At 31.8% G+C, this 13,282-nt stretch overlaps 1 protein-coding gene across 3 annotated transcripts; it reads left to right on the top strand.

Moving 5' to 3' along the window:
* Nucleotides 1-7,070: 7,070 nt before the first annotated feature.
* LOC109803037 (Amino acid kinase family protein) lies at nucleotides 7,071-13,184 on the top strand. Of its 3 annotated transcripts, none has more exons than XM_020364492.3 (12): nucleotides 7,071-7,239; nucleotides 7,552-7,776; nucleotides 8,649-8,746; nucleotides 9,392-9,434; nucleotides 10,119-10,180; nucleotides 10,300-10,356; nucleotides 11,186-11,221; nucleotides 11,299-11,376; nucleotides 11,793-11,871; nucleotides 11,959-12,012; nucleotides 12,495-12,598; nucleotides 12,664-13,184. In XM_020364492.3, the coding sequence occupies exons 1-12, from the start codon at nucleotides 7,170-7,172 to the stop codon at nucleotides 12,679-12,681; spliced, it is 924 nt and encodes a 307-aa protein (XP_020220081.1). In that variant the 5' UTR covers nucleotides 7,071-7,169; the 3' UTR covers nucleotides 12,682-13,184. The 3 variants fall into 3 exon arrangements, with proteins under 3 accessions (XP_020220081.1, XP_020220079.1, XP_020220080.1); XM_020364490.3 differs by having other exon boundaries at nucleotides 7,075-7,239; nucleotides 12,660-13,184; XM_020364491.3 differs by having other exon boundaries at nucleotides 7,078-7,239; nucleotides 11,805-11,871; nucleotides 12,660-13,184.
* Nucleotides 13,185-13,282: the final 98 nt, after the last annotated feature.

Below are 13,282 nucleotides of genomic sequence, written 5' to 3'. Positions count from 1 at the left end.
AATACAAGGCCTAAAAGAAATACAAGGCCTTAAGGCCCAACCCTACACTACTCCTACTCTACTTGGGCTTGAGTCAAAGCCCAACTAAATAATGTAATGGGTTTTCCTTGAGCTTGGGCCCACTCCTCTTGGATCCTCTTTGCCATAGCCCTAGTAGTTGGGCCCTTGGCCCATGGACCTCCTCCATCACATTGTCAATACTAATTCATCGACACCAGCACCACCGATGCCGACACCAAAAAGAAGCATCACAACTTTGTCATGGACGACTCCTCCCTCATCATTGTCGACAACATCGTCTTTCACTACCTGTGTCCCCTTTGTAAGATCAACAACGTCATCAACCACAGTGATGACATTATCAAGCAACTTCACGCCAACACCAAAGCCAAGATTTGCAAAGGCAACGCGCTCCTCAACTACAACAAACGCATCATCACCATCCATAGCGCCTCCAAGGAGACCAACCGTCTCAACAACACCAGTGACCTTGTGTCGTAACCAGAATCACGAAGGAATGACGCATGCATTGTTTTTCAATGGAGTTGCCACCAATATTTTATTTTAAGGGAAAAACATTGGAAAACCCTTTAAAAATAACCTTTAAAATCAAAATTGGGTTCGAAAGTCAATTACGTGTAGGGAAGGTGTTAGCACCCAACGATGCTTGTAAAAACACAGTACCTTTAATTAATTGCGCAAAATTACGTAAATTTATAAATATTTAATTTACCCTAAAAATATATTTTGTCATGTTTTATATGGAACCTTTAGAACATCTACAATGGGAGTTGCTTATAAGCACGTACTCCCAACCACTTTAAATGGGTCCCACTGTGCCACATCACTCATAAGCAACTAATATTATATTTTTACAATTTTTGCTCCAATGGAAATTGCTTATAAGCACCCATACTTTTTTACAACTCATACTACACTTTTTTGACACCTCACACTATACTTTATGATAAATTTTTATAAAATTAATTATTATGAATAATATATAAATATAAATAATAAAAAAAGAAATTTTATGATAAAAAAAATTACAATAATAAAAAAAATTACATAATAAAAGAAATTATAATAATAAAAGAAATTACATAATAAAAGAAATTACATAATTTATTTTTTGTTTGTCACCTTCCCTCAACGTCTCTTTTTCTTTTCTCTCAAATTTCTCATTCTCATCCTTCACTCTCTCTCTCTCAAAGTTCCACCTAGGATGAGGAGTCTAGTGGGGCTGAGCGGTGCGCACCAGATGGGGCTAGTCGAGGGGAGACTTGCGCGTGGCTGACGGGGACTGGTGGGGAGGATCTGTGCGCCCTAGAGGGGGTCAAGTCGGGCGGAACAGCTCGCGCAAGAGGGGGCTGGTCGGGGGGGAACGTGTGCGCGCAGCTGAAGGGTCTAGTCGGGGGTTGCGCGCGCGGCTGGGGGGTTCAGTGGGGGGTTTCCGCGTGCGTGGCTGAGGGGTCTGGTCGGGGGTCCGGTCAGTTAGGGGGTTGCGCGCGGCTGGGAGGTTCAGTGAGGGGTTTTTGTGCGCGGTTGACGGGGTTGGTCGGGGGTTTCCGCGTGGTAGAGGGGATCCGGTCAAGGGGTTCCGCGCAGCGGAGGTTTCAGACATGCATGCACTCGGAGGGAGTCAACCGAGAGCAATAACAGGTGCCACGTATGTTTAAGAACCGTTGCTTCTACAAGCAACAAGGAAAAAAGTTTAAGAACCCTTGCTGCCACGTATGTTTACTCCAACGAGAAGTTCTTGTAAGCACAATTGCTTACAAGTAAGACACACACTAAGCACCTCCTATTGGAGGTGCTCTTATAGATGAAGAAAAAAAAAAGAAACCTTTTTTTTCATTTTTATTTGAAACTTGCATAATAATTTAAGTTAACAAATAAATAAACGTTGAGCGATCATAATAATGCTAAAGATAGAATTAACGTTACTAATTTTTTTTTAAAATAATCTTTACACGAGAATTCAAGCTAACAAGTGATTAGTCATTAAACTCTCGTAATTAAATAACGTTAAAGATAAAAATGTTATTCAATTAATGTTATTATTTGTTGTATATTGAATACTTTCTAAACAATAATCTTGAAGACAAAAAATCACATTCACTCTTGCAATTATTTTCAACAAATAAAAAAAAGGTTAAGAAAAGAATGTGATACCAAATGTGAGGCAGATAAATTGTTGAACTTGTTATCGTGTTGAATCTTCAAATATGATGATATATTAGGTGTGTTTTGGCTACCTTTCACACTACACAGATGCCTCACTAATTTCAAGAAATACAAAGAGAGAGGAAGAGAGAGAATTTTCGAGCTATTAGGAATCTTATTTTTCTGGCCCAAGAACAGTGCCCGAGTCTGCTATTTATAAATGTCAGACCTGACCAAAACGACCCGTTCTAGATTCAGAACGGCCCGTTTTGAATCGTTCTGTTATGAGCTAAATTTGAACCTGGAACGGCCCAATCTAGATTTGAACGTGTCCCATACCGAACTACACTGGAACGACCCATTTTGTCCCGTTCTCAATTAGGGTTTTATGTCTTTTTAGTAACTTGAAACGGGCCGTTCTGACTTGGGAACGACCCATTCCGATTTTGGAATAGCCCATTCTAAGCTACTAAAATTAACTTGTTTCGACTTCAAGCTCCTTGTTATCATATGGTGTTGCTTTCATACTTTGGGAGCTCCTCCACTTCATAATAGACGTCCATTTCATTACTTTTGTAGGTCCGGATAAAATTAGTTATTCACACCTTGTCTTACTCGTGCATGACACTCTTCCATACCCCATTAGCACATCGTCGCCAAGGATGCAGATGACGATGATAACAACAAGAATCACGTTAACTACCTCAACGACATTGATGATCTCCTCTTGCTCACCTAGGATGCACTCTTCCAAATCCACCAACGAGTCATCGTTGAGGACGCGCCTGACAATAACGACAGGAATCACTTCAACCACCTTGACAACACCAGCAACCTCATCTCCCTCACGTAGGATGCACTCTTTTGAATCAACCAATGCCTCGTCGTCAAGAACATGCATGACGACAATGATAGAAACTCCGTCAACTTCACCAAATCAATCCCTTCTAAGACATTGTTACCATCGCAACACCGAGATCGATCTAAAGCCAAATCACTTCCTAGAGAAAAAAATGATCACAAAAGAGGATATTGTAGTTATAAAAAGGGTATTTTAAATAATTTAAAATAAAAACAAAAATAAAAAACTATTGTTCACTTTTATTCATGAGCAGACAATATGATATGGTTGTCCACTGTAGTCAACAATATGCTTTTTCCCTTTTTTCAAAAAAATAAAATAAATCAACGTGTTACATTTACCTAACATTGATGTCCTAATCAATGCTACTCTACTTAGATTTTCCACTCTTTTTTTTAATGAATATGGTTACAATATCTTAGAATAAATAATTAAATATTAACTTGTGATCTCCGCATACCAAATCTGAATTAGATTAAGATATTTTGTCACTTTTCTTTTAGTAAAACAAAATAGATTTATCCTACTTCTTCCTAACTAATGCATGAATAGATATCAATCGTTAAAATTTAGTTTTTTTTTTAAAATGTTTTTCTCAATCGGTTACTTACATTAAAATATTTTAGATTGAGTTATTGAGCTGAAGCAGACACAATATACCGAATACTTGTTCGTTAAATAGTGATAATTATAGTTTTAAACTTTTAATATTACTCCTTGTAGCATCTATCCAAAAATGCTCCTATCCAGCACGTGATCACCTAGGGCTAGGGCCTATAAGATGCATGGTTAAGTTCAAATTTTGGTACGTAGTAAAGTTAGGCACATGGTGTAAACTAAAAAAGTAGCATGATGTTAACGTGTCTTTTTATTTTGCCACAAAAAATGTTCCATTAATTAGTTCTTTTACCTTCTTCTTCTTAAAAGAATATCGAAAAAATAGGGCTGTGAATCAAACTTTCAATTCACATCGTTATCGTACTAGGTTCAAAAGTTGAGAATGATGATGGACCACTCGTGCTAGGGCATAAAGTGTGTCATCTCTTGTCCCCCATTAAACATTATATGGACCCTTTCTGCGTGCATTATTGGATGCAAATATATACAAAAATAGTGCATTATTGGATGCAAATATATACAAAAATAACTTTGTGCTCAACAGAAATAAAGAAGATCAATCATACTCTTCTGAACTCCTTCATGACCCATATCTTTATAGTAGCAGCTTATATATTGGCCTAGTTATCAAACTTTTGTGGAGATTTCACACACCAAGAATCATGCATGAATCTCATTCAAACTGTGTCATTAACGGTGAGAATCTTATCCGCATAATCATATAAGTAAACTCAGAAAATTAGAATTAAACTCGAAATCTTGTTTATGAAGATTAAATCAAGTATTATCCAATCATGAACATATATTAACTCTTATATATTAAATACGAATAATTATTTTAATTACACAAAAATATTTTTAAATATTTTCTTTAATGAGAAGATTTATAGTATTCTTTTAACTTTTTATTTAATTTGATTTTTATTTATTTTAATTATTTATTAAATAAATGTTAATATTTTAAAATAAATTTGTAATAAATAAATATTTTTTTTGCTACAATATAATTTATTTATTATAAATCTGAAATATAATTTATATATTTAAAAATATTTACTTTTATAAATTTTAAATATAATTTATATATTTAAATACAGTATTTATTTTTATATAAATTTTAATTATATATAGCAAACATGTTTGTGCATTGTATAAACTAAAATACTAATAGTAATGATAAGTGTTTAACTTTTGTCATTAGTGTAATTTTTATTTAACAAAAAGTTGAACCATTAATATAGATACTGAACTCTATGAAATAAAATTCAATATATTTTATCTTTAGTGTATTTTTGTAAAAAAAAAATTAAAGAAGGAAATAATACAATTCGAGCATCTCTTATATATACTAGGAAATATAATTTATTCAAAAAATTGAAATGAATTATTTTAAAGATACAAATGGTTGACATTTAAAAATTTTTCAAAATAAATTATAATTCATTTTTCAAAGTATAATCAACTATATAAGATTTTAAAAGTTAAACATATTAGATGATTATAAATGTTATTGCTTTTATTTTTCTAAAAAAATATTTTTTATCATCAATAGAAAAACTCAAAAAAAATTTCTAAAGACTTTAAACTTAACTCTACTTATCGAACTGTTTATAAGATTAAAAACTACTAATAATGATATTTGAAGGTGAGTTTAGGCTAATTTAATTTAACACTAAAAGAATGAGTTAGTGTGAATGGAGAGTTACGTTCTCCACGTGTATTATATTTTGACCATAGCTTTACATAGGATCTGAATGTGTCCACGTAGTTAAAGCAAGTTGGGGCTAATGAAATAAAACAATGGAGCAACAAAATTTGTAGTTCAATAGTAATGCCTTTTGGGACACACGTTTACATCATTTTCCAATAGGGTCTGTATTCAAAAATCACTATTTTTTTATATGTTTTTTTTAAGTATATATATATATATATACATTACACTGATAAATATTATATTTATTAAAAAATAGATATTAATAATGTGATTTTCAAATTTATTAAATGAAACTTTACTGGGTAATGTTTAAGTATGGAATCAATTAAGTTAACGTCTTTTAGTGCACTAATTTATTTTGAGATTGAAAAAATTATCAAAACAATTTGTACCAACTATGGTAGAACTTGTTAGTTATCTTAAGTCTTCAATGAATTATAGTGTCATTTTATTTGGGTTGTCCTATTTTTCAACGTAACTAAACGTGAAAGAAAGAAAATGTTAGATTAGTGTTCACCTGGCTTTAAAACGTAAAACTCAATATAAGCCCATTTACAATGGATTGAGCCTTTTTCTTAAGCCCAACTCAAGCCAGAAGTATCTGGCCCAAAACCATGCAGGGAAAGAAGAATGAGTTTTTTTTTTAACTTTTAACCTCGTGAGAATTTTTTATTTTTATTTTTTTTACAATGACAATTCAAAGAGAGTTAAAATAAAGAGAAACAAGGTGATGTATTGGAACGTAAAACAATTTTACACCGTGTCTAATCACAGATATGATGGGTTGTCGATTTTTATAATAAATAAATAAAAAAGTTATATTAATGATAATATTTATTTAATTAACTGGGTAAAATTATTTTATATTATGTATCACTGTTAAACTTTATAAATTATTGTCCTTCCCTTTCAATTTAAAAATTGAATCAAATAAAAAATATATAAAAAATTTCTCATTTTTCTCTCCATTCTCCTTCAATTAAATACTATTTGGAGGTGTTTGATACTTCTATGAAAATCTAAAGTTATAAAAGTTAGTTTGATTTTTAATTAAAAAATAATATTTTTAAAGGTATTTTTTACTTATGTTTCTCACAAGTTCTCATGAAATAAATGAGAATTTAATACTTCCAAATTAAATAAAAAAATTTATTTCAATAAAAATGTCATGATACTCCTATTCAATATTGTAAAAATTATCAGCTATTATGTAACATATACAAATTCTAAGAATATTTATAAATAATCAAATATATTTTAAATAATTTTAAATTTTATGATTCTTTATATTTATAATTAGTATTTTAGTTGGCACAATAAAGTATTATATATAACTAAAAGAATATAATAATTATATATATTAATAAATATTATGATTAAATATATAAATTATATTTAAAATTTATTCAAATAAATATTTTTAAAATATAAATTATATCTTAGATTTATGATAAATAATTTATATTATAGGATAAAATAAATTTTATTTATTGATAATTTATTTTAAAATATTAAAATTTAATTTATAAATAATTATGATAAATAAAAATTAAAAAAATTCTGAAAAATATATCCAAAAACATTTTGGTGCTAAGTAGTTGATGGAGAAGAAAGAACCATGATGATGAAAAATAATCTCTGATCTTAACAAAATTAAAAAGTGTAGAAGAATTTGGAATTATTCACCTATTTCCGGAGTAAAACAATTAACGAGAACAACATATTTATTAAATTTAAAAAAGATTCACCGTCTTTGAGTAGTCAACTTGGGGTTGAAGGAGGTGTTGAGTTGAGAATCGGAGAAGGGAAATGGAAGAACTGAACAAGAATCAGTCTCATTCTCCTTTCACTCAACCAATCCGTTGCATAGTCAAACTCGGTATCACACACACACACTCTCTCTCTCTTTTGTTTTTGCATCTTTAACTCCTTTTCATCATTTGCATCATTTCTTTCCAAAGTTTGTTGCTTTACAATGCTGCTAGCCTCCCCCACATCAAAGTTAGCTTTTTTTCTTGCATATAAGCATCTGGGGTGTCTCTCTTGATTGAGCAAACATACCCATTAGGTTGTTTTCTGTTATGTTAAATTTGGATGAAACCCATTACTCATTAGTGTTTTACATGGAGTGCTGGACTCTGAGGATTTTCCATCAGTGGAAAAAGTGAAGTGATTTTGTTGGGGTGTTCAGGAGGAGCTGCGATCACTTGCAAAAATGAATTGGAGATGGTCAATGAGGAGATTCTTCAGAAGGTTTCGGAACAGCTGAGGCAAGCAATGATTGCATCTTCTGAGAAGCCTCCTGGGATGGATTGGAGCAAGAGACATGGAGGTTCAGAAATTTGTTGTAACCCTGAAGAATTTGGAGATCATTCTGCTACTGAATGTAGCCGTTTCATTGTTGTTCATGGAGCAGGTTCCTTCAGTTCATTTTCTTGTTCTTTTTGCCTTCAGGAATTTTTTTTGTATTAATAATAATAAAAATAAGAATTTAATTTATGGAAAGGTCTTTTCCATTGTCATTCAATCATAGATTGTCATAAAAATAATAAGTTTTGTTGACTTTTATATAACTACTTAAACGATGAGATGATTTCTAATTATTTTTTATTTCACATCTCCGTCCTAAGGCTTTGTCTTAGGTTGATTTGGCTCTGTCATGAAGTAAAGGTTAGGCAATGATTGTTTTCGTCAAGAATCAAACTCGGATATTGTCTAAACAACTCAACCTTAAGTTCAACACATTAACCACTTATGCTCAACTCCTAGGTTAATTTCTGATTGATTAATAGTGAATGGATTTTCACACTGACAATGCATGAAAAAAAAATTAAAAAAAATGTTAGAAAATAGATTTTTGAATATTGCAATATCATATATATATAGAAATGAGTACACAACATTACATTGGCCTTCCAATTATTAATGACACCAATGACCAAGTTTGTCCTCCAATGGTAATTAATGTCATTAGATTTGTCCCTCAAGGACCAATTTGATGTCATTTTAAGGATCAATTTGATAGCAAAAATATAACATTAAATATCAGATATATCTTTGGAGAATCAATTTGATGTATTTATAAATGGAAGACCAATTTGATGTTGCATAATGGACAACTACTCTTTCTTTAATGTAAGTCACCTGATAAAAGATTTCTCCAAGTATCTGCAATCTATTAATTGTTGTAAATTATTTAAATAAAAGCTGATGAAGATATAATATTCTCTGTTGCCTTGGGTGGATGGAATTAACGAATTTTGGTCCTTAATCCTGTGGTGCTCTCAGGTTCTTTTGGGCATTTCCAAGCTAGCAAATCTGGTGTACACAAGGGGCAACTGAATAAACCTCTTGTCAAAGGTGGTTTTGTTGCTACCCGAATTTCTGTAAGTAATTGTTGGCAAAATCTCACTTCAGTTGTAATTGTTAAGGTTGTAAGGACAAGTGCAACATTTCGACTTTATACCAGTCCAGCTGGCACCTGAGAAATAGTTGTTTGTCCATACCAAGTTGATGTTAACAAATTTGGTCCTGAACTTCATGATGAAACTCAAAATCTTCTGTTTCCAAATTCAGTTTATATGCTAATGTTATAGCTCATTCTAGTCTGTTTTGTAACCATAATTCTCAAAGTTTAGTTTGCAAGAAGTAGATATTTTTCCTAACTAAGGAGTTTAATCAAGAATTTTAGTTGAATGTCACAAAAATGATATTTGACTAGTATAATTCAAGAATTAATATTCTATTTCTCACACACCACAATTTATGGAAAAAAAGTTCAGGCTAAAACCAGTGCCATATTTATATATATTAGAAGAAACTGGCCAAGTGGTATCAGTATCACTAGCATGTTCTGATAATATTAATTATTTTTATTTTCACTTGTATATGTATTGGCTGAAATTTCTATAATCCTTGAACGGTATGCAGAAATTTTTTTTTTCTTTCTAAATTATGATAACATTAATGCAAATTACTTTTAGAATGAAGATCTTCTCTGTGCTTATCATTCCGATTATGTTTAATTTCAGGTAACCACTCTCAATCTTGAAATTGTTAGAGCACTAGCCAGAGGTAGTTTTACAATTGTTTCTATCTATATATGTCCAAATATATAGATAGAAATAATTGGGTATTTATCTTTTGTTTCAAGACTTTCTGCTTTTAGTTATCTAAGTAGGTCATAAGTAATTTACTGAATGTTATTATGGTAACATCACGATATACATTTAATCTTTTCAGTCATACCAAGAATTGGCTCACATTATCTCCCCAGTCTTTGGTCATGTTTGGTCTAACTAAGACATCGACCCACAGCTTCATTGTTTTGGGGATGTATAGATAGCAATTCTTAAATTTATACACTCCTTACCTTGGGACTTAATGGAATGTAGAAGCACAAATGTTCTCTCTCTCTCTCTCTAGATGTTAATCCGTGCTTTTACAAACACCTTAAGGTGAACAGATATTGTGCAAGTAAAAATCGATAGAAATTATGTATGTCTGCAAAACGCTTTGGCTTTTACAATTAATGGAAAACCAATAATCCACCAAAGCTATAGATGTTATCCCTTTTTAGGTTTTATTTGAAATTGAAATGTTGTGTAAGCTATGTGCTACATTAATGTTGATAATTATCCTTCAGCTGAAACTTAATACATGCTGCTATCTGTTTTGCCCCTGTTTTTTAGCATCATATTCTTATTTTTTTGCAAAGTAATGGAATTCATTCTAAAAGATATTTGTTTCTCTGTGCAGAGGGCATCCCTTCAATTGGAATGTCACCTTTTTCATGTGGATGGATCACCAGTGAGAGACATGTTAGTAAACTATCAACTGAATATTTGTCAGATCATATTCATCAACATAATGAATTGTAGACTTGTTTTGTCTACCTTTTATATTGTTACTCTTGTAAGTTCATATTCAACATGTGCAGATATCTTCAGCTGATTTATCTTCGGTGGCTAAGGCAATAGATTCTGGTTTTACACCTGTAAGAGTGAATTCTTAATTTATTTCACTAGTTTGAAGCTTTTAAACATTTTTCTCGCTACATGTGAATGGTCTTTTATTGTTTCTAAATATTTCTTAGAAAAGTCATTTTGGTTGTTGGTAGTACTTAAAATGTTAAAGTAGCTAAAATTTAATGAAAGCCTGGATTAACTTTTTCGTTAATGTTTTGTCTTAAAGGGTGATGCATGTAGAGAAAAATTAGGCTAGAATGTTGGATCTGCCACACTATATGCTATAGTTTCTAGTTGATACATACAAAGCTTGCTAGGTACAGGGTAGTTCCATCTAAATTGATATAGAGTCAGTTTGGATTAACTTCCTCAACAAGCAGTTATAGAAAAATAAAATAAAATGAATCAAGAACTTCTCACATAAATTAAAATGAACTTATGCACCTCAACCTTTTCAAAAGCTTCCTTATCCAAACTTTTTACATGTACCTATGAACTTATAAGAGATCTGTTATAAGTTAGAAATCAAATACTTATGTCAATTGAAAATTTGAAATGCTCCCATAAGCTACAAACTAATGCAAAATGTGCCATAGGTCCCAACTATATCCTCTTTGCTTGAGCACTATACTATTATATTTGCAATGTCTAAAGCAAATGAATTGTCATATACAGCTGCAAATGAAAAAGAAAAAGATAGTTCTTTCTATATAGAATCTAAAGTTAGGGTTATAAAAGTATACACTTAATTTTTTTTCCTTTGACCTTTACATTGAAGGTTCCCAATTTTGTAATTGTTTTTCTCTTTCTTTTTCTTCTTTACTTTGAATAATGTGGGGCCCATTGTAATTTGTCTAGGTTCTGCATGGAGATGCAGTGCTTGATGAGATTCAGGTAGAGACTGTATTCAGATTTATTGTTCATTATTCATTCTTAATGGAAATGACATTGTTAAGTAAGTTTGCTTTCAGGAATGCACTATTTTGAGTGGAGATGTTATCATAAGTCATCTGGCAGCGTACTCAAAACCTGAATATGTTGTTTTTCTGGTATCCTTCATACATCATATGCATTTTCTTATTCTTGAATTTCTACAGATATAAAGTACTTTCTGAACATACCAAACCAATTGGTCTTCTAGTTAGTATAGAATATACAGTTAACAGTTCTTATCTTCAAGTGATGAATATTTGTAATACTCCAAATGCCTGAGCTGTTTAGCTAACAATGGTCTTATAATTTCCTCTCGATGCAAGTCCTCGTTTGTGAGAATGACATTTGTGTTGGGTTAAATCTGTAGCAAACATGGACTTCACTGTTAAAGGATTATATTGATAAGCTAGATAGGTAATAGGTTTGCAAAACCAAAATTTTGAATCATCTTGAAACAAAGTACTTGGAACAGCCTATCTTAAATTATAAATATCAAATTATAGAAGAAATTACATGAATGTTTTCCATGAAGCATTGCTCAAAGACAGATGTATATGGGGTATATGATCGCCCTCCAACGGAACCTGATGCAGTACTCTTAAAGGAGATTGGTGAGCATTTGTTGTTTACTTGATCTTCCATATGGTCTACTCTCTTCATGGTTGGATATTACATAGCAACACTTTCAACTGTGACAGCTGTTGCTGAAGATGGAAGCTGGTCAGTTGTAAAACCGAAGTTGCAGAACTCAAGTAAGCAGATTTAGAAAATCATTAATTTTTCTGTGTCTTCTATTATTTGGTCTCATTTTTTGGGGTAGGACATCTTTCTGAAATCATTATTCCCGTAAATGTTCTTAGAAGACTTGTTAGACATTCACAATGGCTTAGGTCTATTTGAACAAACTTCTCTAAAAGAACTTTTAGGAAATATAAATAGGAAAGAAAAATGAAATAAGTTTTTTCATTAACTAAAATTAACTCGTGCATAAGCTAATTTGTAGAAGCTGTCTCACATAATATCTCTAAAAAATTATTTTTAACTTATGCATGAGCTAGTTTTAGCTTATAGAAAAGTTTATTATATTTTTCTTTCTTACTTTTTTCTCTTAGAAGTGCTTTTAGAGAGATTTATCCAAATAGATCCTTAGTTATTCTTTTCTGCCTGTTTCATTTTGGCACTTAATTGATCATTAAATGTATGGATTGCATTTTGTGGCATGTGTTTTGTACAGTTGAACTAACTGTTGCTGCCCATGATACAACTGGTGGGATGAAAACAAAGATATCAGAAGCTGCAATGATAGCAAAACTTGGAATTGATGTCTACATTGTCAAGGTAATGTTTGTTATATTTGATCTGTTTGTCTATTATCTCAGCTCCTGATGCAGCGTTTCAGGCAGCAACAAGCCACTCATTAAGGGCCTTAAATGGAGATCTGAGAAGCAGCATCCCTGACGACTGGCTCGGCACAGTTGTTCGGTCTGCGAGATAAATCTTCCATTAAAATATTTTCCATAGCTCCCAATCATCAACATGAAGTAGTAATCCTTGCCTCTTTGGGCCACTTCATGAATGTGAGTCAGTTGCATTAACAACAATTACAGTCCAGAAGCAACTCGCAATTCTCGTGTTAAATTGCAGTGATGTTCTACATAAAATAAAGATTGATAGCTAAATGCCACATTTTCCGTTTTATCCACCTTGATGTACAATTATAAACATTAGTCTTATCTCATTAAGTGAGGTTGATTACATAGATCACATGATAGCAGTGAGTTCAGTTCATAACCAAATTTTCAGGAATGTACAATTGTTTTGTCAAACATTTTGGCTAGTTCTTTTTGGTTATCTAAGTTATGTTTGGCTACTTAAATAATTTCTTAGTTACTTTCATAAGTTGCAAGCTTGTTTTGTTATTTTACATTGGAGCTACTTTTACTTTGGGTTGGCAGTTTGAAAGTTAGCTGAAAGTGCTTGTAGTATCGAAAGGATTTATGGTAAATAAGCTGCATCGGATTG

The sequence above is a fragment of the Cajanus cajan genome, chromosome 11 (genome assembly GCF_000230855.2).
Source record: "Cajanus cajan strain Asha chromosome 11, NIPB_CcT2T_4, whole genome shotgun sequence".
NCBI classification, from domain to species: domain Eukaryota; kingdom Viridiplantae; phylum Streptophyta; class Magnoliopsida; order Fabales; family Fabaceae; genus Cajanus; species Cajanus cajan.
Note: the sequence above shows the minus strand (reverse complement) of the source record. Positions and strands in the feature narration are given on the sequence as shown.

What these genes read in the sequence shown, in the direction of transcription:
- LOC109803037 (XM_020364490.3), top strand. Translation starts at nt 7,170, where the DNA reads ATGGAAGAACTGAACAAGAATCAGTCTCATTCTCCTTTCACTCAACCA. An exon ending in CAGTGCTTGATGAGATTCAG is followed by an intron (nt 11,222 to 11,298) that starts GTAGAGACTGTA and finishes GTTTGCTTTCAG; the next exon opens with GAATGCACTATTTTGAGTGG. An exon ending in AGTACTCTTAAAGGAGATTG is followed by an intron (nt 11,872 to 11,958) that starts GTGAGCATTTGT and finishes CAACTGTGACAG; the next exon opens with CTGTTGCTGAAGATGGAAGC.